Source organism: Solanum stenotomum, chromosome 1 (assembly GCF_019186545.1).
Source record: "Solanum stenotomum isolate F172 chromosome 1, ASM1918654v1, whole genome shotgun sequence".
NCBI classification, from domain to species: domain Eukaryota; kingdom Viridiplantae; phylum Streptophyta; class Magnoliopsida; order Solanales; family Solanaceae; genus Solanum; species Solanum stenotomum.
In genome coordinates this window covers 100,510,426-100,536,565 of record NC_064282.1, presented here as the reverse complement: position 1 = coordinate 100,536,565, position 26,140 = coordinate 100,510,426, and the positions used below count along the sequence as shown (strand labels likewise).

The window sequence follows — 26,140 nt, the reverse complement described above, 5'->3', positions numbered from 1 at the left end:
ACAACAACAACAACATACCCCGTGTAGTCCAACAAGTGGAGTCTGGAGAAGGTAGGATGTACGCAAACCTTAGCCCTATCTTTGTGGAGTAGAGAGGTTGTTACCCTCAGCTCACAAGAAATGTTATCAAAGCAAGGAAATAAGATTAAAAAAAAATAGCAAGATACAAAGCAAATGAAATAGTAGATAGTACCATGCATTCAAGAATAAGAAACTTTAAGTGATTACGAACTACTACTACTAATAGGAGGGCAGGTCATGAGGTTAGCCACCTCCCAAATAAGAAAGCAACTCGCTTCAGTTACAGACTCCTATTCACCATCACAAAAGATAACTTCCACTAACAAAACAAACATCCTTCAGATAGATTCTATATGAAGTTAAGGCATTCAAGAAATGTTTGAATCTTTTTTTTTCCTGATAATATAGGTGTCCAAACCACCTTGTGCACACGTCCACTGTTCTACGATACCTGCATCCTTACACTATTACAGGTACTAATCCTGTCTGGGAGGGAATAAATCGCAGAACTTTCTACCTCTACTGGAATTCAAATTCTGTTCTGCCATGGTCTTCGTTCCAACTTCATCAATGGCCACACCCTAGGTATAAAAGTTTGGTTTCATATACATCAACATATATCAATTAAAGTGTACTCATCTTAGCAAAACAAAATAAAGCACAAAACTTTCCTGCTGAACTTGCTCTCCCATAAGGATAAAAAGAAACCTCAGTCCGAGATACAAAAATAAACTTCATCTAGCTAATCAAAAGAACATGCCATGAAAGGGCAAGTAATCTAAATTGATTTAACTGCAAGTCAAGAGTCTAAGCAGAATCACCTGCTGATTCGAGATACAAATATGAATCCGCCAAGAATGTAGCTAGACTCTAGCAAATATTATTTTATTTCATTGTCTAATCTATCTTCATCTTATATTAGACATAATTCAAGAATAAGTAACGTATACCAAGTTAAAGCTTCCACCTTCCTCGAAAATCTGGTTTGCTGCTTAAAAGCTCAGATTTTGAACCACCATAAACTACATATCATCGAATTCAACTCTCTTTGTCATCAGTTCCAAAGAGCTTCATCCGGGACAAAGCTGTTCTCAGATAACCTTCCACCTCGAACTTCTTAGGGGAAAGCTCGCGGTACTTAGCGAATTGCTCTCTAGCCTCTTTATTCCTGTCAAGCAAACTGTAAATCATTCCTCTACAGAAATATGGCCTGAAATCTTTAGGGTCCTCCTTTTCAAGCTCGTCATAGCTCCTCAATGCTTCCTCAACATTCTTCTGCAAGAACTGTACTTGTGCCATTATAAACCGAATATCCCTACTTTCCTTCACTTTGCTCTCTTCCTCAGCTAACCTCAATGCCTCCTCTAACCTCTGAATCACCTTCACCCCTTCACCACACCTATCCATCAACAATGCATTCTCAAACAACGCCTCGAACGAAAGAGGGGTTTTCGATAAAATCTCTTCGAAAACTTCCCTTGCATCTTCAAGCTTCCCCATTTCGTTCAACAGCCTCGCCGTTAAGAATTTCCATTCGGTATTCTCCGGCTGAGCAGACGACAACTTCTTCAGTATTTTCAAACTCTCCTCGTCCTCCCCTGATTCCAATTTTTCCTGGAGGAGATTTTTTAGGGCTTCAATAGCTTCAGGACTGGATTCTAAGAACTGGGTCAGTGGTGAACCTTCCTCTTCTACCTCTTGTTGTTGCTCTTCCATTACAGCAGCTGGTGGGGTTTCAGCTCTTGCAAATGAGGTTCCGACCGGAAACTTCCCTAAGGCCACAGCGGCGAAAACAACAGCAACACCGGCGGATTTGAGAGTAGAGATTAATGGGTTCGACTTAGAATTGCCATTGACGGAGGCCTGAAGGACGAATCTTCTGCTATAGCTCTTATGAGCAGTTTTGGGGATTGTGAAAATGGAGGAACGGGAAGGTGAATTGGGGAAAGTGATGGAGTGGTGGAAGAACGATGATGAACCGATAGTTAAAGTGGAGTTCATGGTGATGGTCGCCGGTAAAAGGTAGATTCCGGCGTTTATGGACGAAAGCTAAAGTCTCCGGCGAGTTGTTTTTTTTTGGAAGGTTTTAGCAGTGTGTGGTAGGGTTTTAGAGTTTCAAGAATTTACCAAAAAGGGTTAGGTGAGATTTCTTGTGCTAATTCTCGTGAAGATAACTAACCCAACATAAGAGTCGGGTTTTTTCGAGTTTAGGTTGACAAACTTTTGAAGAAGATTAATGTGATTTCTAAAATATAAGTACATAGAGTATGTATTTTTGGCTTAATGATAAGCGTAACTTAAGAATAAATTTTACGTCTCGTTCGAACATGATTTGATATTAGTGATTTAAAATCAAATCGATTTGAAATTGAAATTTTATTTTGATATGTAATTTGAATTTCTTAAGTTGTTATTTTTCACATATACATGAAAATTCACAAACGATGCATTATTCAAAGATGTTTGATATATCCTAAGGCGATGCATTATTCAAATTGCATGTCCGAATATCTACTTTTTAACGCGGAGAATATGTAGCTTGGACAATGGCACATATGATATCATAGTTGAACTTAGAGTCATCAATATGGGCTAGGTCTGTTGGGTTGGTCTGACCTAACCCGTGATTTGAATGGTTGGGCTAAATTTTTTGGAGTCCATTTTAAAAAAGGAAAGTGTTTTTAAGTTCAATTTGAATAAGCCTACTGATTTGTGGGGCTTGAAATATAGATAGGACCGACATATGGGACAAATAATAATTAATTAATAATAAAAATAACAAAAGTCTAAAGTCAAAATCTATTTAAAATTTTAAATATTAAAATTTAAATACAAGTTATATTTATAAATATGTACTACATAAAATAAAATCTTTCTAAAATATCTAGGGAGTCACTTATGTAGGTAGTAGCCTATGAAATATTGTCATATTTTTTGTGTTTTATTATGATCATTAGAAAATAATTAGATTAATATTTCTATTTAGCTATTTATATTTTTACTTGAATCAAACTTAATAAATATTATAAATATAATTTTATTTGTGGATTTGATTAACAAGTAATAACATTAACACCGTGTAATATTATCTTGTTGATATTTAAGATAATATTTTAAATTTTATAATTTAATTTTTAAAAATTATAAAAAATGCATTTTTTTAAAATAATGGGCTGACCCGACACAACCCGTAGCCCACGTACTTGTTATTCTCTATATGACTTCTTAGTAGGTAGAGTAATGTTGTCTATATTAGGGTGGTCGGTGTTCATTATCTTCTTCCCTATACCAAAAATTGTTGCACTTGAAATGAAGGTCTTTCGAAAAGAACTTCACTACCTATATGAGATAGTTGTAATATTTGCATGTATTCTACCCTATCCAAATCTCATTTGTGGAATTTTACTGAGTGTATTATTATTACTGCGAGTGCATCAAAAATAATTTCTACACCTTAATACAATAAGGTGAATTTGTAAACCGGACTTTATCAGACTCCACTCATAGAATTACACCCGACCCGAGTATTTTGTTGTATCTATTTTGTTTGATATTAAATACCTCTCTTCACACACTTAGCAGCAGCAGCGGTTACCTCATCTTTTCTCCTCTCTTCACAAACCCTGCAAATTCATTCATTCACAGCACAGATTTTTCATCTGATATATATATACACGTATATATATGCATACATTGTACCGGAGCCGCCACCGGAAACCCTAGATCCACCGTCAAAGATTTTCTTGAAAAGGATCTAGTATCTAGGTTTCATCGAAGAAAAACCCACATCAATTATGGTTGGCCCTACGCCGCCGCCGACGACAGAGGTACCGGTACCGGCAACGGTTCAATTATCAGCTGAAGAAGAAGCTGTCAAGAGTAACACCGATTGCGTTTATTTTCTTGCTTCTCCTCTCACATGCAAAAAGGTTTAATCTTTTTCGTTCTTAATTCTCGATCGAGTGTTGATTTATCTTCAGAATTATTTGAATTTGATGCCCTTTATGTTGAGGATCTGTGTTACAAGAGATAAAGATTGTGTTTTTAATTCTTTTTTTCCGTTAATTTCAAGATGAGCTTTGTGTTATTGGTAAACCCTTTGTTTTGGCTGCTGTTGGTAAGTAGACTACGTGAACTTTCGCCTTATTGGCGAGGATTTGATTCCCCCACTTTGTAATCCCCTCCCCAAAAAATTATATGAAAAGGAACTATTTCATGATTATGTCAGTTTAAAGCTTAAAAGAATCTTGATGCCAGATAATCTTGATTTTATAAAGTGAATTTGATGTAGCAACTTCTTTACATAATAAAGGTTTTAAGGTATATATACGTATAGTTCATACAGTAAGAACCTTTCAAGTCATCAATTGTTACTGGCTTAGCTTTTCATTTTAAATTTATGTGATGCTTGTGTGGTTGCCGAGGGTCTATTCGGAAATGGTCTCTCTATCTTTGAACGGTAGGGAAGGTTGCGTACACACCACCCTCCCCAAATCCCACTTGTGGGATTACACTCGGTATGTTGTTGTTGTTGCTTGTGTGGTTGCGATCCTAAAACCATCTATTACATGGCATGATTGACCTTCGGCTGGAATGTTTAGGTTACTGCTAGGTATTATGAGCTTGATTGTTACTTTTAATAGGAATTTGTTTTGTTTCTGTCGCTTTTATGATGGTTTTGTCAAACTGGATTTAGTCAATCTTGGATTAAGTTTAAAGTTGGCGACTTTGATAGCGACAATAAGTGCATTGGTTCACGAACATGTACAATGCTATACGGATCACTGGCAATCACATTTGTCTTTATCTTCTTTGTCGGGATATGTTGGTTTTGCATTTGAATCTATCGGTTGTGTGTCTGTGATCCTTCTTATCATGTTAGACAAAGTCAATCAATGCAACACGTGCAACTACTGAAACTGTTTCTCATTTATTTTTCTTTGAGTCTTTTCGTAACTGTTCGGTAAAAACCACTTGTGTACGAAATGCCTTTAGCATCTTTCTTTATTACAGGATCTCTGTTCCTTTTTGTGTGAATGCATGTATGGTGGATTTCTCCATGCTATATAACGTCTTAAAGGGCCATACGTTACAAGGATTAAAAAAAAAACTCGGTAATAAAATTCAGGATTATTTTATCCCACATTTGGTTGGATTTTTGTTTCCAATATAAGCAATACTGGGATTATTTTATACCGGATTCAACATGGATTCTTATACCAGGATTAGCAAACCCTGGATAAAACAGCTAACGACAAAGTATCCTTAGTTGCCTTTTTACTCTTTTCCTATTTACTTAAAAATAACGGTATAAATGTAAACAGTACTTTATCAAACTTAAAACCAGACACAGGTTTTGCGTTATACACCTTATATCTCATTTTCAATGCAATGAACCAAATGTTCAATAATCCAGGGATTATTAATCCCAATATTATCCCTGTGCTATATAATCCCGGTATAGCTTTGTGTACGAACTAAACAACCCTTAATGAACTAATTTACATCTATGGATCTAGATGTACTTCTATTGATGCTTCAATTTTTTTGTTGACAGGGAAGCGAGTGCGAGTACCGCCATAGTGACATGGCTAGGCTTAATCCAAGGGATTGCTGGTACTGGTTGAATGGAAACTGCTTAAACCCAAAGTGTGCATTCCGGCACCCTGTGAGTTATTTCTTTCTCAAACTGCTCTAGTTTCTTCATCTCCTTGCTATAAATATGCAAAGATCCTTGTCGTCATGTATATATAGAGTTTCTACTTTTACTAGCAGATGTATATTGCTCTGTATTTGCTAGTTAGTCATTCAATTGACTATTAACCTTTTCCCTGCAGCCTCTTGATGGGTTTTTGGAAGCTCAAGTTCCAACTGCTATGGGATTTTCTGCAGCTCATATGGTATCTGTTGCACCTATGTCACAGGTTCCATATGCTTCTAGTAAACAAGCTGTGCCCTGCATATTTTTCCAGCAAGGGATTTGTCGGAAAGGTGATAAGTGTGGATTCATGCATGCACCAAGCTTTGTTTCTAACAACCCTACACAACCTCCAGTGTCTACTGCATCTAGTGAAACTTCAACTGTTAAGAAGGCATTTGGTGGGGTTGAAAAGTCTGTGCAAGGCACGAAACTTTCACAAACAAATGCTCTGAAGCCTTGTGAACTACCTAAACCTGTGATAAAACTGGGAAATCATCTGACTAAGAAAGATAACACCTTTGATGAGAAGGTGCTGCCGCCGAATTCTGTCATAAACAGAGAGCATTCCAGGTACAAGCCACCAAGTGCTCCTCCAACCAATGGCATTCCTTTCAGTGCCCCCAACAGAAAGCAGCAGCCCATTGGGATCGATGATCACAACAGCATGCAATACAAGGATGATGAAATTTCAAGGGAGCCTTCTCCTGGTTTTGATGTTCTTGTGGATGATGAGCTCAGAGGTTCAGATTATTATCATGGTGAAGATCATTATGGTGGAAGGAGGGAGAATGGGGAGAGAAATGAATATGACATGGGCGATTCTGCTGATTATGATTCAGTGGCAGATATTGACCGAGATATGTACCGTGATGTGCGTGGATATGACTCGTATGACAGGTTCCAGGGTCACTATGCTTGGGAGCAGCATATAGCTTCTTCTGAGAGAATACCAGGGGGCTCAGCTCATCTTGAAAGCAGACGCTATGGTACAGTAGATAGCCCTGAACATGTTGAGATATCAGATCTGAGGCATCGGTTATCGAAGCACAGGAGGGGTAATGGTTTGAAATCTGTTATTGGTCATGACTTTTCAAGTGAAAAGCATGTTGAAGGCCGAGCCAACAAGAGCTCTAGGAGGGATGCACGCTATTTACCTTCACATGATAGTTCTCTTAATGGTGGTCGCCTTCGAGGAAGAATAAAGCTTCCAGTTCGATCATCTTCTCCAGATGATAGGGCTGAATTACGGTTGGATAGGGCTAGAGACCGTGGCAGATTGTCTTCAGAAAGGCCACAGCCATACTCTTACCAAGGAAGGCCTCGAGACAGAATAAAGGGAAGAGTGCAAGAGGATATCAATAGCGATGGCAGAAACAACAGAGTTCCTCATATAAGGAGAGATATAATAAATGTCAATAATTCTGACTTCCTGCGTCCTAAAAGTCTTGCAGAACTTAAAGGTAGGAAAACTGCTGATAGCAATGAGCAACAACCCCCGAGAAAACGGAAGTTCCAAAAACTTGATGGTGGGGAGGATCTATCATTTGAAGGACCAATGCCTTTAAAGGAAATTTTGAAGAGGAAAAGAGGGGGTGAAGGTAGCATGTCATCTGGTGGGAGTGAAGACGATCAACATGAAAGAAAACAACAGACTGAGAGGACTTCCATGACTTCAGGGAATGTGGATTTTCCTTCCTCTGTTACCAAGAATGGGTCTGACCTTCCTATTCAGAAGGAAGATTCTAAGCTTGTACCCAAATCAGCGGATCACCAATCTCCTTTGCACCGCAGTGAAAATGAACTTGAAGCTGAAGAAGAGATGGTTGTGGAAGGAGCAGACGACCAAGACCACAAAGGCTATGATCAGAGAGATGGACATGATGATGACTATGAGGCGGTTGAAGGTGAAGATTACAACTTCGACGAAGGTGACCCTGATGATGAATTCTTGGATGATGACGACGATGACTTTGCAAAGAAGTTGGGCCTTGTTCACGAATAAAAGTCAGGAGATTCGTTTGCTCTAAGCTGTATTTGTTTTCTATACATCTGTGAGCTCTTTTTAGGTTCAATGAGAAGATTTAAGAAGTGTAGGGTAACAAACTTTCTTTTTTCTTGGCCTTTGTACTATTAGAAACTTTTTCTCATGTATTTAAACTCTCTGAGGTGGATGCATAGTTTTCCACCAGTTAGAGTTGCTGGGGGGCTAGGTTTGCCCAAAAGGGTCAAGAAGACTGTATGTAACTTTTTAGAGTGTTAAGAAAAAGTGCCTTTGCAGCTTTGCTATATCCTCTCCTAAAGTTGCTGGATCAGTTTAGCTTAATTGGAATTTTCCCCTTGCATAAAGACTAGGGTGATTTGGACAAATTGGTTGTTTAGTCCTGGTACTAGAGTTTTGATCCAATTTTAAGAAGTTTTGCTAAATAGCTTGCAGATATAAATTTGATTGCAAGTCCTGACTTTGGCATATCATAAGAAGTTCTGAATTTTGATGGATGGACAAATATTTGCCTTTGCAAGTCCTTGGACCTTGTGCGCACCCAAAGGGTAGCGATTACGCTTTTCCCTTCTTATAGAAAAAAAGTGGACCAATTGTTCACAAGTTTTGACGGACTACTAGAATTTCTAATGGTGACATTAATACAAAATCTATCACAACTTTTACACAAATTCTGATGCATCACTAAGAGTAGTTGCACAAAGATGGTCTATATTTACAAAAATAAAATGGGAACAAAAACTAAACACAGTCCTTATAAAGATAATTCGAACAAAAATTCTTGCCAGGAAAGTGGAAATTGGGCTCTAATTATAATGAAGCCTACTCATTGTTGGGCCACTAGTAAATGGGCCTTACTATCCTACATATTATCAAAGTAGAATATTTATGGAAAAACTACACAAATTGGACCCAACCCAATATATTTACCCTGATTGGAGTCACAACCCAAACTATTTACTTGATTGCCCTCTTGTTCTATTCACTTGATACCATTGAAGTATATACTATGATGGTATTTATATACTCCGAAATAACTGAGTAGTGTTTTCATTGAAGCACTGCTTCTTCCTCTTTGATACCATCAACAGTAAACGCGAATTAATAGTTAAAAACATAGTGGTATGAAAGTAAGGGGTAACCGCTTGTAAATAATTTCTCTTTTTGGGTATAAGTATTCTTTTTTCTATTATCAAAGTAGAATATTTATTCATCCCCATACAATCAAATTAGGATGGGGCAACATTTCTATTTACAGCTTAAGGTCAAACCACTGTTTTTTTTAGTTTATATCAAATAAAGTCCAAATTTAAACAAAGGTAAAAACAACAATATACCCAATGTAATTCCATAAGTGGGGTTTAAAGAGGATAAAATGTACGCAAATCCTATCCATACCTTTGTGAGGTAGAGAGATTGCTTTTGCTAGACCCTCTGCTAAAAAGAGAAGTCATCGAAGCAAGGTATCAAGAAAATATGATAACAATATAGCAAAATACAAAATAAATGAAGCAATAAATATTACTACACATTACATAATAAGAGACTACAAGACTACTAAATTCATGTACAAGAACTTCAAATTAATAAGCTTGGAGGAACCATTCATTAATCATCAAATCACAATTGGCCACTGTAGAATGCCTGAACTTCAACTTCCATTGATCAACAATTACATGTAAAGTGGCCAACCAGTTGAGTTTGTACAAGAGCTTCAAGCATACACAAAGGCAGTCTCCAACTTCACAATACTAGTTTAGTGGAAAAGCAAAAAATATACAGAGCATTTGATAGTGATTTGTAGCTCTTCAGAAGCACCAGCGACAGCAGGAGAATGAGCGCGGTAAACGGCCAGTTTTACGAATGTGTTCTGCTTGCTTCTCTATTTTTACAGCATGTTTGTTTCTCCTGGCTTCTGCTGCTGCCAGCTTCTCTTCGGCTTTGTATCTCACTGCAGCTAGCTTGTTCATTAGCTTGTCTTGTGCTCGTGCCTTCATCTTTTCCACCTCCACCTGAAAGCCAAAAATGTTTAGTTTGCAAAAAGTTTCTCTTCGGCCTTATGAGTCGCACTTTCCTTCTTAGTTTGTCCAAAAAAATGTCATCTTTCTATAATTAGAAACAACTTAACTTTAAAATTCCTATTTAACCTTAATGAAATGATGTATAGCCACACAAATGTCCAAGGCTTGTTTTAGACCCACAAATTTCAAAATTCTTCCTTTCTTTCTTAAACTTTGTGCCTAGTTAAGCGGTGTCACATTAATTGAGACGGAAGGAGTACTACTTATCCAAAAGAATTATATAAGAGGATGTGAAGAGCAGGTCTAATTTTATTGTTCTCGATAATTTGTGCGAAATCACAAAGCAAATAAATAATATGCAAGGTCAATAGAGAAAATCTGTAAGTCATCTACTTCTGGTTCAGAGAGCTTTAGAAGTTAACTTTGCACTATGCAGATGGCTGAACTAGAAGCATAATACTTGATCGCGCAAAAGATAATTAATTACCTCAGTTTTCCTCATTTCAGCTTCTGTCTTTGCTTGTTGATGATTTTCCCATGCTTGTATCTTGATTTCTTCTCGTTTAAACCTTCAGAAAGATAACCAGCAACTCATACACTAAGTAGCAAATTGACAATTCAAATAGAAAATCCACATAAGCTTCCACTGAGAATCTGCATTGATCAACTAATTGTTGGTTCTTGTTTTTTTCTCTTTGGATAGATAAGCTTTCATCAGATTATGCTCCAGAGCATACATAAAGAGCACCCATCACCATGATGAATAATGTGCAGCAGAAGTTGACGAGCATCTTAGCGATAACTACAAAGTTGAATAAGCTAGCAAATCTTTTTTTATAAAAATATATAACAGGATCAACGTCATTAATGGGGCTCCAAGGAGGTCGCGTGAATAACCTAGCTTGACTTGTAGCTATATTTTAAACCTCAACAAAAAGGCTCAAGAACTAAAATAAGATTTCTAATATCCCGGAAATTACCTGGCTGAGTACTTCGCTTTCTCTGCATCCTCCCAAGCAGCTGCACGTGTCTCAGTGACAGTGGTATTTGGTTGGTCTTGCTTATCAGTTTTCAGCAAGCTGGATGAATTTCTATCCTCACCATCTTTGCTAGCCCAGGCAGCAATATTCATTTTACCAAGTTTAGTTCCAAGTGCCATGATTTCTCTTCGAGTTTTCATCTGTAATTCCTGGTCAGACAATTCATTTGTATGAGCATCCAAATTATCATTTGAAGGACGAAAAGGAGAGGAAGCTGGTGCAGCTCCCGGAGTTGATGGCCGAGAAGAAGTTGGGCTGCGAGTAGGTGTAGTTGCTCTCACAGGCGTCCCAGTCCTGGAAGGTTCCTGGCTTGCAATTGGAGTCATTTCCGTGCCCATATCTCTCATCGAGACTGACCTTGCAGTCGATGGTGGGGGGATAACAGTTGCACTATGTATAGAAACAGACGAATCATGACGGCTCAGATTTACTGCAAAAAAATATAATCGTTTATCATCTTGCATCCAAAAGTTCATCGTATTTCAACAATTTACTGTGGACGATCATGAATCAAGCACGACATAAAGGCACCATAAAGCTTAAGTTCCATGCTTATAGTAAATATACTAGGTTGTGGACACATGCATTGCACATGTGTCTGATGAGAATTAATATAGACTTCCTAAAACGGAGTATATAATACTCTATTTAAATATGTGTAGAATGAGCAATTGAAAATCTGGAAAGAAAAATATAATTTCAAATTGATATACAATCAAGCTAGTTGCATGACTTCATTCGTAAATGTAAAATTATTTGACATCTTCAGAACCTGCAAAGTTGAACGATAATTCAGTTAGGAAGTAGATTCAAATACAATATATATTTGTAATGAGAGATTATTTTTTTGTCATGTAACAAAATGAGATACATGCTTGGAGTTATTTCCTTTCTTTACAAAGCTAGCACTTCAGGTATGATATTAGTTAATAATGGGAAAAAAAAACTATCTATTCTTATATTAAAAGCTATATTGCTCGAACTCTTCAAAAATGTCAGTGGGTGTGTGTCAAATTCTCCAAAAGTAGTGTATTTTTGGGGAACCCAACAAGGGTGCGGCATCAGAAGTGAAGAGTCCGCACAACTTAGATTAAAAGTGAGAGACCACTAAGCAGGCAAAAATCACACGGTATCAAACCAATAAAGTTGTATATAAAATCAAACTCACGAAATACATACAACAACAACACAACATACCCAGTGAAATCCCACTAGGTGGGGTCTGGGGAGGGTGGAGTGTACGCAGACCCTACCACTACCTCTTAGAGGTAGAGAGGCTGTTTCCGAGAGACCCTCAACTCAAGTACATCAAAACCAAGTAAAAGGCGAGGAAAACAATGTGTAAAACATCACATCCAATAAGAAAGATAGTTATAATCAACAAGGGGACAACAACAACAATAAAACAACATACATAATCTTAAATTTGGTTTGGAAATTATTCCCAACGTGATTCTTTTGGAGCAAACTAAAAAATAAAGTGTGTCAAATAATTAGAAAAAAATATATCATCAGCACACATTATTTCGTAAATACAAACCATATTCAAGCGGTAAGCATGAACTGAACTTGTTTAAAGGAAAAGGAATAATATTACCTTATGCTGGGCACAACTCAGCAAATAAGAGGGAAAATGTAGTTTTTTGTGCAGTCTAACAGAAAAGGAGAAAAAATAAAATGATAAAGAAGTTTGACATTGTGTGGTGACTTTTATAAAGTGTAAAGAATATGAAAAGGGTATAGAATATTTAACTGATTGAAGCTCAAAAGACCAAACAAATAAATGTTGTAATATGAAATTTTGGTACTATAACTAATAGTTATAAAAGGTTTGCAGTTTGCACACTAACTGTCTACAATAATTACTGCAGATAGAAATAGTATTCCCGGTTCAGTACAACTGAATTAATTATCCAATTGATAGAAGACAAACATTTTAGTTTGTATAATGCATGTTAATTAAGTGATCAGGACAAAGTGGTTATGATTAGGGACATTTTGGTAATCCAACTATGGAGCTTCCCACTTTTAGAATAATATATATATATATGAATAAGAATGATGATATATATCTCTCTATCCATCCATCTATTACAGTTGGTGTATAGAAGTATTTATTTTATCTGCACACTCATATGAGTAACAAATCTTCCATCTTATCTGTGTTTTGGCTTTTGGGCATGAGTACAAGTTCCCATACAGGAACATCCGTATAACTAGTCCTCATGAACATCCATTTTGACTCTAATACAGATACATCACATTTTGATTTATCAGCTACAATCTAGTAGAGCACATCGCATCTTAAAATTGAGTATATCAAATCCAATCTAGTTTAAGCAAGAATCTAGAAAATGGAATTGGTACAGGAAATTCATCAAAGAATTTTTGAAACTAAAAGAGGAGATGTAGAAATGTCAATGTTACCTATCATGAATAAGGTCATGTGATAGATCTACCCTCTTCTCTGTTTTGAGCAATGTAGAAGTGTGTCCACAAGACAACACTGCAGAGCTGAATTATTCTTTGCGTTTATTTTTCATTCATAAATAGAGATTTCAACTTCTAATTTCTAGTGGTTAATCCTTCTACTCCAAGTTCTAAAATTCGAGAAATATTAAAAACTACTTCTATTCCCATAAATTCTATCACAATAGATTTGTCTCCTTTAAATATCAATGACCATAAGACCCATACGATCTCATCTCTGACAAAAGCGAACAACCTCTTCTCTACCCACTCAATCAACCATGAATACAAACTTTACCACCAATTCCCTAACTACAAGTGGACGGATTGGCTGCAACCCCTATCTACATGACGCCGCTAGTACCCAACACAAACCCATCATCTTGGATCGAAATGGGTCTCCAAGGCCACCTCTAACACTGCATGTCTTGATGGAGAATCAAGAAATGATTCTAGAGATACAAAATCCTTCAATCCTAGCTCAGATTGTGTCGAAGGGGGTGAGGAGAGCCATGGAGACTTACAATGGCCATCTATGAATTTCGGCAACCCTTCAACCACCAACTTCCCGGGGTTAGTGTTCTTTCACATTCCAACATGGGAGACACAACTGTACACTCTCATGCACAAAACCCATCCAATGGCAGTGACAACCCCCACCAGGCTACCGAACATCCAAGACATAGACCTCTTATACCATCACTAGCAAATACAGGGAACCAGGATTTTCTTTCGAACTACGAGGCAGGTGGGATCAATGAGCACAGAAGTTCAAATGCAAAACAACTTAGCCTCCTCATCTTAGGTACACCCCCCCCGTAAAACTAGTTCCATTACGACCAGCGAATATGAACACACAGGAAAGAGAAGAAGCTTTAGAACTAATGTAAGAAACAAAATAACTATGTTAAAGGAGATAAACTAATGATCTGCAAAGAGAAATACAATAAGGAATTCATCCTTATCTGTCTCCCGAATCTATTAAAAGGCTCAATAGATAGCAGGCGACCGTACAACTATCAGATAGAGAACTATGTTTTAGTAATGAATCCAACAATAAGGAACCTAAATGCAGGGATAGAATCCAACAAGAACATTTAGGTTCCTGCATTTATGGAAACTAGTTACATGATTAAAATGTTCTTATTGGATTTCATCCCTGCATTCAGGTTTCTTACTGTTGGATTCATAACTTAAACATAATCCCCTATCTGAGAGTTATGATCGCCTGATATCTAGTGAACTTTTTAATAGATTCGAGGACATATAAAATGAATTCTTGTTGTATTTCTCTTTGTAAATCATCACTTTTATCTTCTTTAACATAGTCATTCCTGTTCTACATTAGTTCTAAAGTTTCTTCTATTTACTACGTGTTCGTATTCATTGGTCGTAAAGGGATTAGTTTTACATGGGGTGTACCTGAGATGAGGAGGCTACATTATTTCACATCTGAGCTCCAATGCTCTTCATTGATCCCGCTAGTCCCGTAGTTGGGAAGAAAACCCCAATTACCTATGCTAGTTCGTGCATTTGCCAGTGATGGTACAAGGGGTCTTTATCTTGGATGTTTGGGTAGTCTGGTGAGGGGTGATCGCTGTCATTGGATGGGTTTGGAGCATGGAAGTGTACATTGGTGTCTCTCATATTGGAATGTGAAAGAACGATAACACCAGGAGTTGGTAGTTGAAGGGTAGTCGACATTCATAGATGGTTGTTGTAAATCTCCATGGATCTCCTCATCCCCACTGACACAATTTGAGCTTTGATGAAAGGATTTTGTATCAATAGCATTATTTCTTGATTCTCCATCAAGATATGTAGTTTTAGAGACCCATTTTGACACAAGATAAAAGGTTTTGTATTGGTTACAAGTGGCGTCATCTAAATGGGGGTTGCCCCCACTACCAATTTGTCCATTGGTATTAAGGGAATTGGCAAGAAAAGTGAAGTTTGGATTCATAGTTGATTGAGTGGAATAGAGTTTGTTTGCTTTTGTCGGATATGAGATCGTATGAGTCTTCTAATCACTGATATTCAAAGGACACAAATCTATTGTGATAGAATATATGGAAAAAGAAGTAGTATTTATTGTAGTTTTAAATATTTTTGGAATGTTGGAACTAGGAGCAGAAGAATTAACCGCACAAAGAAGTAATATTAATGACAAAATGGAAGAATAAAAGAGAGAAAGGAAGGACCAACTATCATGAATAATAGATCAACCCTCTTCTTTGATTTGAGTTATTCTGTTCATTTTCTTTCTTTGCCAAGTTCTGCATTTATTTTTCATTCTTGAATAGAGATTTCAACTTCTAATTTTTTAGTTTCAGCAGTTAATCTTTCTACTCCTAGTTCCAACAACTCAGAATTATTAAAAGCTACAATAAACACTACTTTTAATCCCATAAATTCTATCACAATAGATTTGCATCCTTTAAATATCAATGACCGGAAGACAATACTCATCTCTGACAAAACCGAACAACCTCCTCTCTACCCACGAATCCAAGCAAACCTTACCATCAATTCCCTTAATACCAGTAGATGAATTGGCTGCGGGTGCAACCCATATCTACATGAAGCCGTCAGTACCTTACACAAACTTATCATCTTGGGTCAAAATAGGTCATCAAGGCTACTCTCTAATACTGTATGTCTGGATGGAGCATCAAGAATAGTGCTAGTGATACAAACTCCTTTCGTCAAAGTTCAAATTGTGTCGGAGGGGATAAAGAGAGCCACAGAGACTTACAACAACCATCTATAAATGTCGACAACATTTCGGCCACCAATGAAATACGGATACCAACTCCTAGGGTTATCATTCTTCCACATGGGAGACACTAATGTACACTCCCAAGCACCAAACCCATCCAATGGCAGCAACAACCCCCTACGAGGTTACCTGAACATCCAATACATAGATCCCTTGTACCATCAATGACAAATATAGGGACTAGCACAGGAAACCGAGGTTTTCTTCCCAACTATGGGAAGAAACCCTAGTTCCATGTGCTTGTCCCTACATTTTCCAATGATGGTACAAAGGGTCTATGGCTTGGATGTTTGGGTAGCCTGGTCGGGGCTTGTTGCTGCCATTAGATGGGCTTGGTGCTTAGGAATGTACATTAGTGTCTCTCATGTTGGAATGTGGAAGAATGATAACCCCAGGAGTTGGTATTTCATTGGTGGGTGGAGGGTTGTCGACATTCATAGATGGTTGTTGTAAGTCTCCATGACTCTTTTTATCCCCTCCGACACAACTTGAACTTTGACGAAATGATTTTTGTATCACTAGCACCATTTCTTGATACTCTATCAAGACATGCAGTGTTAGAGAGTAGCCTTGGAGACCTATTTCGACCAAAGATGATGGGTTGGTTACTAGTGGCGTCATGTAGATGGGGATTGCCTTTGCAAAAAAATTGTTTATTGTGTTAAGGGAATTGGCAGGAAAGTGAAGTTTGTTTAGATTCTTGGTTGATTCAGTGGGTGGAATAGAGGTTGTTTGCTTTTGTTAGATATGAGATTGTCTAAGCCTTCTGATCATTGATATTTAAAAGATGCAAATCCATTGTGATAGAATATATGGGAATAAAAATAATATTCATTGTAGTTTCAAATATTCCTGGATTGTTGGAACTAGGAGTAGAAGGATTAACTGCCTAAACTAGAAGTATTTATTGTAGTTTGACATAATGAAAGAATAACAGAGAGAAAGGAAGGACCAACTATCATGAAAAAACTCATGTAATAGAATTATCCTCTTCTTTGTTTTGAAGTAGGGCCGACTTATTTTGTTCATTTTCTTTCTTTCCCAAGATCTGCATTTATTTGTCATTCTTAAATAGAGATTTCAACTTCTAATTTTTTAGTTTCAGCGGTTAATCTTTCTACTCTTAGTTCCAACATCTTAGGAATATTAAAAGCTACAACAACTACTACTTCTATTCCCATAAATTCTATCACAAGAGATTTGTCTCCTTTAAATATCAATGACCGAAAGACTCATATGATCTCATCTCTGACAGAAGTGAACAACCTCTTCTCTACCCACTCAATCATGAATCGAAGCCAAACAAACTTTACCACCAATTCCCTTGATACAGTGGACGGATTGGCTACGGGTGCAACCTCTATCTACATGACGCCGCCAATACCCAACACAAACCCATCATCTTGGGTCGAAATAGGTCTCCTAAGCCACTCTCTAACACTGCATGTCTTGATTAGAATCAAGAAATGATGCTAGTGATACAAAATTCATCCAACCTAGCTCAAATTATGTTGAAGGGGATGAGAGCCATGGAGATTTACAACAACCATCTATGGATTTTGACAACCTTTCAGCCATCAATGAACTACCACTCCTAAGGTTACTGTTCTTTCACATTCCATCGTGTGAGACACCACAGTACACTCCCATATGACAAACTCAACCAATGGAAGTGACAACCCCCCACCACCAAAACATCCAAGACATAGAGCCTTTGTACCATCACGAACAAATGCAAAGACTAGCACAGTGAACAGAGATTCTCTTTCGACTACGAGACAAGTGGGATAAATGTTGAGAACACAAGTTCAAATGCAAGACAACGTAGCCTCCTCAACTCAGGTACACCCCCTGTAAAACTAGTTCTGTTATGACCAGTAAATTCGAACACACAAGAAATAGAAAAAGCTTTAGAACTAATGTAGGAAACAAGAACCGAAATAACTATGTTAGAAGAGATAAAAGTGATAATCAACAAAGAAAAATACAACAAAAGATATATCTTTATGTATCCCTGAATCTATTAAAAAGCTCAATAAATATCAGGCGACCGTACAACTCTCAAATAGGGAACTATGTTTTAGTAATGAATCAAACAATAAGGAACCTTAATGCGGAGACATAATCCAACAAGAACATTTAGATTCCTTGTACCTGCATTCATGGAAACTAGTTCCATGATTGGAATGTCCTTGTTGGATTTCGTCCCAACATTCAGGTTCTTACAGTTGGATTCATTACTAAAACATAGTTCTCTATCTGAGAGTTGTAAAAGGTTGCTTGCTATCTATTGAACTTTTTAATAGATTCGAGAGACTGATAAAGATGAATTTCTTGTTGTATTTCTCTTTAAAGATAATTAATTTTATCTTCTTTAACATAGTTATTCTCATTTTGGTTTCTTGCATTAGTTCTAGAGTTTATTCTATTTCCTGTGTGATTGTATTCACTAGTCGTAAAAAAATTAGTTTAAAAGAGAGTGTACCTAAGATGAGGAGGCTACATTGTTTTACATTTGAGTTCCTATGCTCTTAATTTATCCCACTAGTCCCATAGTTGGGAAGAAAACCCTAGTTCCCTGTGCTAGTCTGTGCATTTGTCAGTGCTTGTACAAAGGGTCTATATATTAGATGTTTGAATAGCCTGGTTGAGGGGAGGGGGGGGGGTTGTTGGTGCCATTGGAGGGGTTCGGTGCATGGGAGTGTACATTGGTATCTCCCATGTTGGAATGTGAAAGAATGATAACCCCAGGAGTTGGTAGTTCATTGGTGGTTGGAGGGCAGTCGACATTTATAGATAGTTTTTGTAAGTCTCCATAGATATCCTCATCCCTTCCGTCACAATTGAGGTTTGATGAAAGGATTTTGTATCACTAGCATCATTTTTTTATTCTCCATCAAGATATGCAATGTTAGAGAGTTGCCTTGGAGACCCATTTCGACACAAGATGAAGGGTTTGTATTAATTACTAATAGTGTCATCTAGATGGGTTAAGGGAATTGGCGGGAAAAGTCAATTTTGTTTGGTTTGGATTCATGGTTGATTGAGTGGGTAGAATAGAGCTTGTTCGCTTTTGTTGGAGATGAGATCGTATCAGTCTTCTAATCATTGATATTTAAAGGATGCAAATCTATTGTGATAGAACTTGTGGGAATAGATTTAAGTATTTATTGTAGTTTTTAATATTCTTGGAATGTTGGAAACTAGGCGATTTCTTTTTTTGTACTGGGAGATGTATGTAGGGTAGGAAGACTGTTTTGATAGACCTTGAGCTCAAAAGAGAAGTTCTTAAAGCATGGTTGCAAGAAGATACCAACTAAATATAGTACAATCACGTAAGAAAATCATGATAATTTTACTCACTTATTTGCTAATACTTTGTTGTCTCACAGGCTCAAATAGTTATTGTAAGTGCCAAAGGAAGTTCAAGTGAGTCAAGAGTAAGGAGAAAAAACATATTTCCCCATCTTTCAGTGAGATGGCTTAACTTGGGAAATATAAACTGAAGATCAATTTGAAAATGAGTAGTTTCCATTATCATGATGATAAAAGTCAGGACCCAAGAGTCCAAAAGTTACATACATTTTCCAATTACTGAGAGTATGAAAACTACATGCAACTTCAGACCTTTTAAGTAACATTAAGGATTTGCCTCCCCAATAGATTTCGTCTTGCTCTTTTTCGGCCACCCAATATTATCTACTTTCCTTAAAAAGATACTTCCCTTTATAATTCCTCCATGAATACATTGGTACATATGCTTAATCATGCAATGCAGAGTTAAAAAGAGAAGTAAACTTTGAGAAAAGGGAGATAGAGTTTAAAGAAGAAATATATCAGCCTAATGTAAAGAACTTAAAAAATAAATGTGTGTCAGCCTAAGGTGAAGAGTATAATAATAAAAAGCAAAACTATGCAGCTATAAGGAGGTATACTAGCACTTCTAGAAATGTTCAGCCGTGAGGCCAGCTAAATCTTCTATGTGTACCACCTTGCTGTCAACCATTGAGTGTAGAATCTAAATCACAGGCTTTTACATTTTCAATAAGATTTCAGCTATTCAAGAACATTTGAATGCTTCAAGTATCAATACTTTTTATCAGTGCTCCAAGTATCTATATTTTTGTTTTGATAAACAACAACAGATCCAGTGTAATCCCACAAGTGGGGGGAGGGTAGGATGTACATAGACCTTACCCCTACCTTTGTGGGGTAGAGAGGTTGTTTCGATAGACCCTCGGCTCAAAAGGAATGTATTGAAGCATATTTGCTTTGATATTCTTAACAATATTCTGTGCACCATCTCATTAAGTGAACAAAATGTATCTGGAGTGCATGGAGGAAGCCAAGCATTAAAAATTGAATGACAAATGAGACAACAACAACATACCCAGTATGCCAAATGAGACAACTATTGAATATAATTGTGCAACCTCTAAATAGAAGGTGCTTCACACAATAGAATGCAAACTAGAAATGATAACAATATCTTTATAAAAAATACACTGAAATTAGCAATACTACTATTTCCCATTCTTGGACTCAAATTTATATCAAGAATAGACAGAAATCTTTTCCAGTCACATGTAAAGGGATTAAAGCTACAGTGCAAGGTGTTGGTTGATAGGGTATCGCGCATAAAAAATTAGTCTTACTTGCTGATTGTCCGATGGATGTTTCAATCATGAGCATTGGCTTAACATATGATTCAGCAATTGGGTGTGGCTCAGCCTCCCAACTCACGAACTTCTGAACTCCGCTGTCCTTTGGTTGGCCTGAGTCTATCTGTTTTGTGTCAACAGGCTCCTCATAAGGAACCAATTTTTGATCAGGAACCTCAACTACAACTTTTGTAGATTGTTGCCGATAGCCATATCCAGAATGACTAGTCTTGCGAGATCCAACAACTTGACTGCTCTGCCCAGTCTTCGGCCTGTTAGATGTTGGGCTTGCTATCCATTTTTGCGCATCATCCCATTTGGAAGGGGCAGGTTTTGAGAAATGAGCTAGGGGCACTCTCTGTGCTGCCCGTTCAGCCTTTTGAAATTCAAAGAGAGGAGATACAGTACCAACACTATCGATTCCACCATCACAGTCCAAACTACTGTCATCTTGAGACCTAATTCTTGTACTAACCAAAGATTGATCTTTGATTCTCGTGTCATTAATCATCTCCAATGACATTGATGAATCAAGTGCTAAGGAAGTTGAACTCTCAGGAACAACACTTACAACATTTACATCTTTGTAATTCTCCAAATTACAACCTGGCAGGCAAAAAACAAGTACTTGCATTCAATCTAACAGAGTGTGTAAACAAGGTAAGCGTTAAAACAAGAAATGAAGGTACCCCCTAAGTACAAAATCTCATTGCGCAATATACAAAACGTCAATGCATTACTATACCGGAGTCATGGGTCTCAGGCAAATGGGATCTCAAGGACACAGTAGCAGATTCAAGCTCTTGATCCTCTACTACGTCATCCCTTCCTTCTTGTTTCCTCTTCTTTTCTGCTCCCAGTAGCATAGACCTCAGCTTTCTAGGAGACAGCTATAACAAAACAAACAAAACGGAAGGGGAAAAGAAAGCTTAATTTCCTAAATGAGAAATGGGGTTGACATAGAAAGTGATGGCTCTGTATAACTATGTGCAGATTCAATGGATCAAAAGTTGATTTCTTTTTTAAACAAAACGAGAATAATGCAAGACGTAGAAAAAAACAAACAAAACCAACAATAACTAAAGTAGGAAAAGCCCAATTGTGATGAAAACGATATATCAATGCATCATTCTCTCTACCTTTTTTTGCCTTGAAAATCAAACACATTGGGGAAAGAGAAAAAGTGAAAAAAAGTGCTTTCAACCCAGATCACAACGCCAGTAAAGAACCAAATTAACAATTAAGCAGTACATAATGCATCAGGGTTTGTACCCTTTACTCCATCGTCACTCACTCTGCAAGATTCTCAAGCTCAACAATGTCAATTTTGCCTTGAAAATACAATCTCACATTGGGGAAAAAGGAAATAAAAAACTTTTTTTTTTTGCTTTCAACCCAGATCACAAAAGGGGTTTCTCGGATGATAAGCACCTCCACCTCCCACCCTGAAATCGTATGTTCGAGTAACCAAAAGAGCAAAGTCGGAGCTTGTATAAAGAGATGAAAAAAGCAAAACAACCCAGATCACAAAACAGATTAAAGAAGCTAATAAACAACTAATCCGTGTTTATACTCAAATCCTACTCCATTGTCACTGATTCTGCAAGATTTTCAATCTCTAAAACTCAAATTTTACCTGTAAATTTCTCTTGTCGATTCTTTCATACTCCATAAAGGATGATTTCAGGCTTGTGGGGTGTGACAGTTTCTCTGAGAAAAGACTGAAATTGTAGTGATGAGAGTGTTGGCTGATGAATCTTGTCAATATCAGAATGGACAAAAAGAGGAAAGAAGAGTGTAGTCCCTACACTTTCTACTCAAATCTTTTTGACTCAAAATTATGATTAAAAAGGAAAAGTTTCAAAGATACTACTTTTACTTACTTCAAGTGAAGTTATTATCAAATAAAATATTAGATCTTTTTGTCTTGTGTTGAGTAATAAATAATCTTTTGACCAATAATGAAGGGTATGATGGTCATGAAAAATCAAAAAATTGAATCAAATCGAGTAGAAGAAAATATCCTACAATTAGGAGTGCGTGTTTGCTATTTGGTTTGAATAGTTTGATATCGATAATTGGAAAGTAGTAAAATATCTACAATTAGGAGTAGGTGTTTGCTATTTCTTAAAGTTTGATATCGATAATTTAATTATCGATAACTGAAAGTAGTAGATACCAAAAACAAAAATATCTGCAATTAGGAGTGGATGTTTGCTATTTAGTTTGATCAGATTGATATTTTTAAAAGTTTGATTTCAATAATTTATTAATTGGTAACTGAAAATAGTGGATACTAAGAACGAAAGTTCAGTTCGATAAATCAAACTTTGATAAGAGAATTTGATAATTACGTATAAAGAAAAAAGATATGTTTATAATTTATTCAATGTTTCACATGTTAGCTTTTAAAAGAATCATGTATGCTCCCTGTCAAGTCTTAATATTATGAATATATCATAATAGGTCAGTCAAGAGATCTATAGCACTCGCTAATGATACTTATATATATGTGAGCTAACAATTCACAAGGAATGGACGTCGGTATGTCAAGTTTCACTTCGATAATCGATAAGTTTTGATCCCATCTTTTCTAGAAAATCTAAAAGTTTCAAAGTTCTATCCAATATAATATCAAACTTCGATATGGTAAATTACAGTTTGATTGGGAAAAAAAAAGGTTCATTTCGATATTTTATTTAATTCTAAGCAAGAAAATAACCATAAATACAAATCAAACCGGCTATATAAATACTTATTAATAAATATTTGAATACTTCGGTTCAAAAGTTCTAAATTCTTATACTCAAAAAAACATAAATTATGTAACACATTTAGATAATTCTCATTAATATAATATATTTAAAATGCAATAAATATTAAAGAGAAAATTTTAAAAATAAAAGAAATTAACATATAGATGGGGAGGGGGGATAAAATAGGAAGAGATATTTTATTTCCCTCTATTTATTAACAAGGTAATATGTTACTAAGATTATGAGATTACAATAATTTTATTATTACTTAATTACATACTCTATATAGTTCCTTCTTTTCTTAATGTGCAATTGATATGATAGCTTTACGCTGAACTATAGTCAATCTAATATGTGCTTATATATATATATATATATATATATATATATTAAAATGACAAAAAAATTGAATTAACAAATAAATAAATAAATATCAAAACGATGAAAAACTGACTTAAATAGTTTGTTTTGATTCTAACATTTAAAAGAATTGGCTTAATTGATATAATTTTCCTTTTAAAAAAAAAACTAATTTAAACTGAATCGTGAATATCCCTACATTCTTAAATTGAATTGGTATCTGATTATTTATCAATACACCTTAATGTTCATGTCTAGTTATTTAATAATATTTAATAAAAACTAAAACTAAAACTTAGCGTCTTCGAAAGTTTTGGAGATATGTAAAATACTACGATCAATGTTATAAGATTTAATTTACCAATAAAAAACTAAGATACAACATCCTTAGATTTGTTAATATTTGCTTGTAAAAGTTGTGTACCATTCCGATGTAAAATCTACCGATGTCTTATAATATATACAATGTCCATAAACTATGTATGTCTTAAATATAGATTAACGCTCTTCATTTTCCTACCTCATTTCAATGTAGAATTCACTTAAGATTTCAATTGTTATATACACTTCACCTTCAAATGCTTGTCAGTCTAGAAATCTGTCAATCCTACTTAACCTTCTATAAGGGATAATTGATAGGTTTCTTTCCATAACTCACAAGATAACTTTAGAGTCAAATAATTTTCTTTATCCTTTTCAATTTCTATAAGGGATAATTGTTAGGTTTCTTTCCATAACTCACAAGATAACTTTAGAGTCAAATAATTTTCTTTAATCTTTTTCAATCATCTCTAACTAATATATGACTTGAGAATTCTACCAATATATATTGGAGAGAAGTATAAAAATAACCCCTAAACTTGACGCAAATTATTAGTTTCATCCCTGAACTATTGACAGCCTTAAAAACACCTCCTTACTTGACTAATTGAAGCTAAATACACCCCTAATCTTGCAACATTAGTGAAATGCACCCCTAAATTCTCGTCAAGTTTAGGGGTGTTTTCAACACTTCTCTCGATTTTTCAACACTTCTCTCGATTTTTATTAAGAACTCCATGCTCCTACAAGAGTTTGAGACTACTTGCTAAGTCATGTTGCATATCGAGAGTGTATCAGGGGTGTATCTAAGTTTAGTTAGTCAGGTAGAGGGGTGTTTTTAAAGCTGTCAAAAGTTCGGGGATGAAATGAACAATTTGCGCCAAGTTTAAAGGTGTTTTTGATATTTCATATATATTGCCACTTATATGTTAAAAACAAAAACCCTACTAGATATGATAGAATTAATTCATCTTGATTTTATTATATAAGTTCCCATTTTTTTTTATCTGTATACTTGCTATCTTCATAGGAGGAAATATCTGATTGTGGATCTTCTTATTGTTTCAACATAAAAGCAAGAGATGATCAATTTATAAATTTCTAATTTGTGTGAACATTAATGAAGCAAATAGAAAACAAAAATGCAGCTACATACCAACAAATAAGAAACTAACAGACTACTTTTAATGACAAAAAAAAAAAAACTGATATTCTAATCCATATGATAAAAACTGAACCTACAAACAAAAAGCTAAATGTTGATCACAAAAAACTACTTAATAAAAACATAATACATTCTAGAATAATCTCTTCCAAATAGGGTGCTGCATCCACACTCTTTCGACCATGGAATCAATCGGAACTCCCTTCGTTTCAGGCAAGAAGAAGTAGACGAATAATCCCATGACAACGATCCATCCAGAGAAAAAGAAGAAAATATAGGCTTTCATAGTGCAAAGCATAGTCAAGAAAAGTTGTGCAATGATAGAAGTGAAGAGCATGTTTGTGCTGACCGCGAATGCAAAACCAGTTGTCCTTGTTTCCAATGGGAATGTCTCACTAGGAATTAACCAACCAAGAGGTCCCCATGACCACGCGAACGACATTACATACGTACACACAAGCAGCACCACTATTGCTGCAAGTGTCCTGTTCAACGTTCCTGTCTCCGACAAACTTGTTACCAAAATTGCTCCGATTGCCAACTGAGAAATTAACATCTGACAACAAGCTTGAAGGAGCAATTTTCTCCTTCCAACCTTGTCAACAAGGTAGATCGAAACGAATGTGCTTCCAACATTAACAATTCCAGTAATGACAGAGGATAGAAGCGAGGCATTTGCCTTGAATCCCATAGTCTGAAACAGAACAGGCGCGTAAAACATAATAGCGTTGATTCCAGTAAATTGCTGAAAGACTTGCAACAACACACCAATCACAAGTGGCGGAATGCTAGCAGGCTTCAGTAAGTTTTTCAACGATTGCTGCTTAACTTGCTTGGCTTGTTCACA

General features: G+C 36.2%; 4 protein-coding genes across 7 annotated transcripts in view; 1 reads left to right on the top strand and 3 right to left on the bottom strand.

The window, feature by feature from the left end:
* Nucleotides 1-677: 677 nt before the first annotated feature.
* On the bottom strand, nucleotides 678-2,169 carry LOC125846890 (protein SLOW GREEN 1, chloroplastic). Its single transcript, XM_049526581.1, has one exon. It carries the CDS (start codon nucleotides 2,020-2,022, stop codon nucleotides 1,060-1,062), a length of 963 nt encoding a protein of 320 aa, XP_049382538.1. The 5' UTR covers nucleotides 2,023-2,169; the 3' UTR covers nucleotides 678-1,059.
* Nucleotides 2,170-3,616: 1,447 nt separating this feature from the next.
* Nucleotides 3,617-8,008, top strand: LOC125870206 (zinc finger CCCH domain-containing protein 17-like). The gene is made up of 3 exons (XM_049550580.1): nucleotides 3,617-3,950; nucleotides 5,579-5,689; nucleotides 5,859-8,008. The coding sequence occupies exons 1-3, from the start codon at nucleotides 3,816-3,818 to the stop codon at nucleotides 7,722-7,724; spliced, it is 2,112 nt and encodes a 703-aa protein (XP_049406537.1). The 5' UTR covers nucleotides 3,617-3,815; the 3' UTR covers nucleotides 7,725-8,008.
* A 1,220-nt stretch (nucleotides 8,009-9,228) lies between these two features.
* LOC125867518 (uncharacterized) overlaps nucleotides 9,229-26,140 on the bottom strand; it is a 45,451-nt gene continuing 28,539 nt past the window's right edge. Inside the window, exons 1-6 of one of the 4 annotated variants that reach the window (XM_049548053.1) lie at nucleotides 22,328-22,528; nucleotides 21,437-21,581; nucleotides 20,686-21,297; nucleotides 10,723-11,212; nucleotides 10,230-10,311; nucleotides 9,229-9,733 (exon numbers count right to left, since the gene is read on the bottom strand). In XM_049548053.1, coding sequence (XP_049404010.1) covers nucleotides 9,530-9,733; nucleotides 10,230-10,311; nucleotides 10,723-11,212; nucleotides 20,686-21,297; nucleotides 21,437-21,581; nucleotides 22,328-22,363 — 1,569 coding nt within the window. In that variant the 5' untranslated portion in view covers nucleotides 22,364-22,528 and the 3' untranslated portion in view covers nucleotides 9,229-9,529. Of the gene's footprint in view, nucleotides 9,734-10,229; nucleotides 10,312-10,722; nucleotides 11,213-20,685; nucleotides 21,298-21,436; nucleotides 21,582-21,985; nucleotides 22,008-22,327; nucleotides 22,529-26,140 lie in introns of those variants that run through there. The other 3 variants (XM_049548069.1, XM_049548061.1, XM_049548077.1) reach the window with 3 other exon arrangements.
* Nucleotides 25,427-26,140, bottom strand: LOC125842601 (sugar transport protein 6-like; the record flags this gene model as incomplete). The annotated part of the gene is made up of 1 exon (XM_049521904.1): nucleotides 25,427-26,140. A coding segment is annotated over one exon (714 nt), but the record flags the coding sequence as incomplete, so codon positions are not given.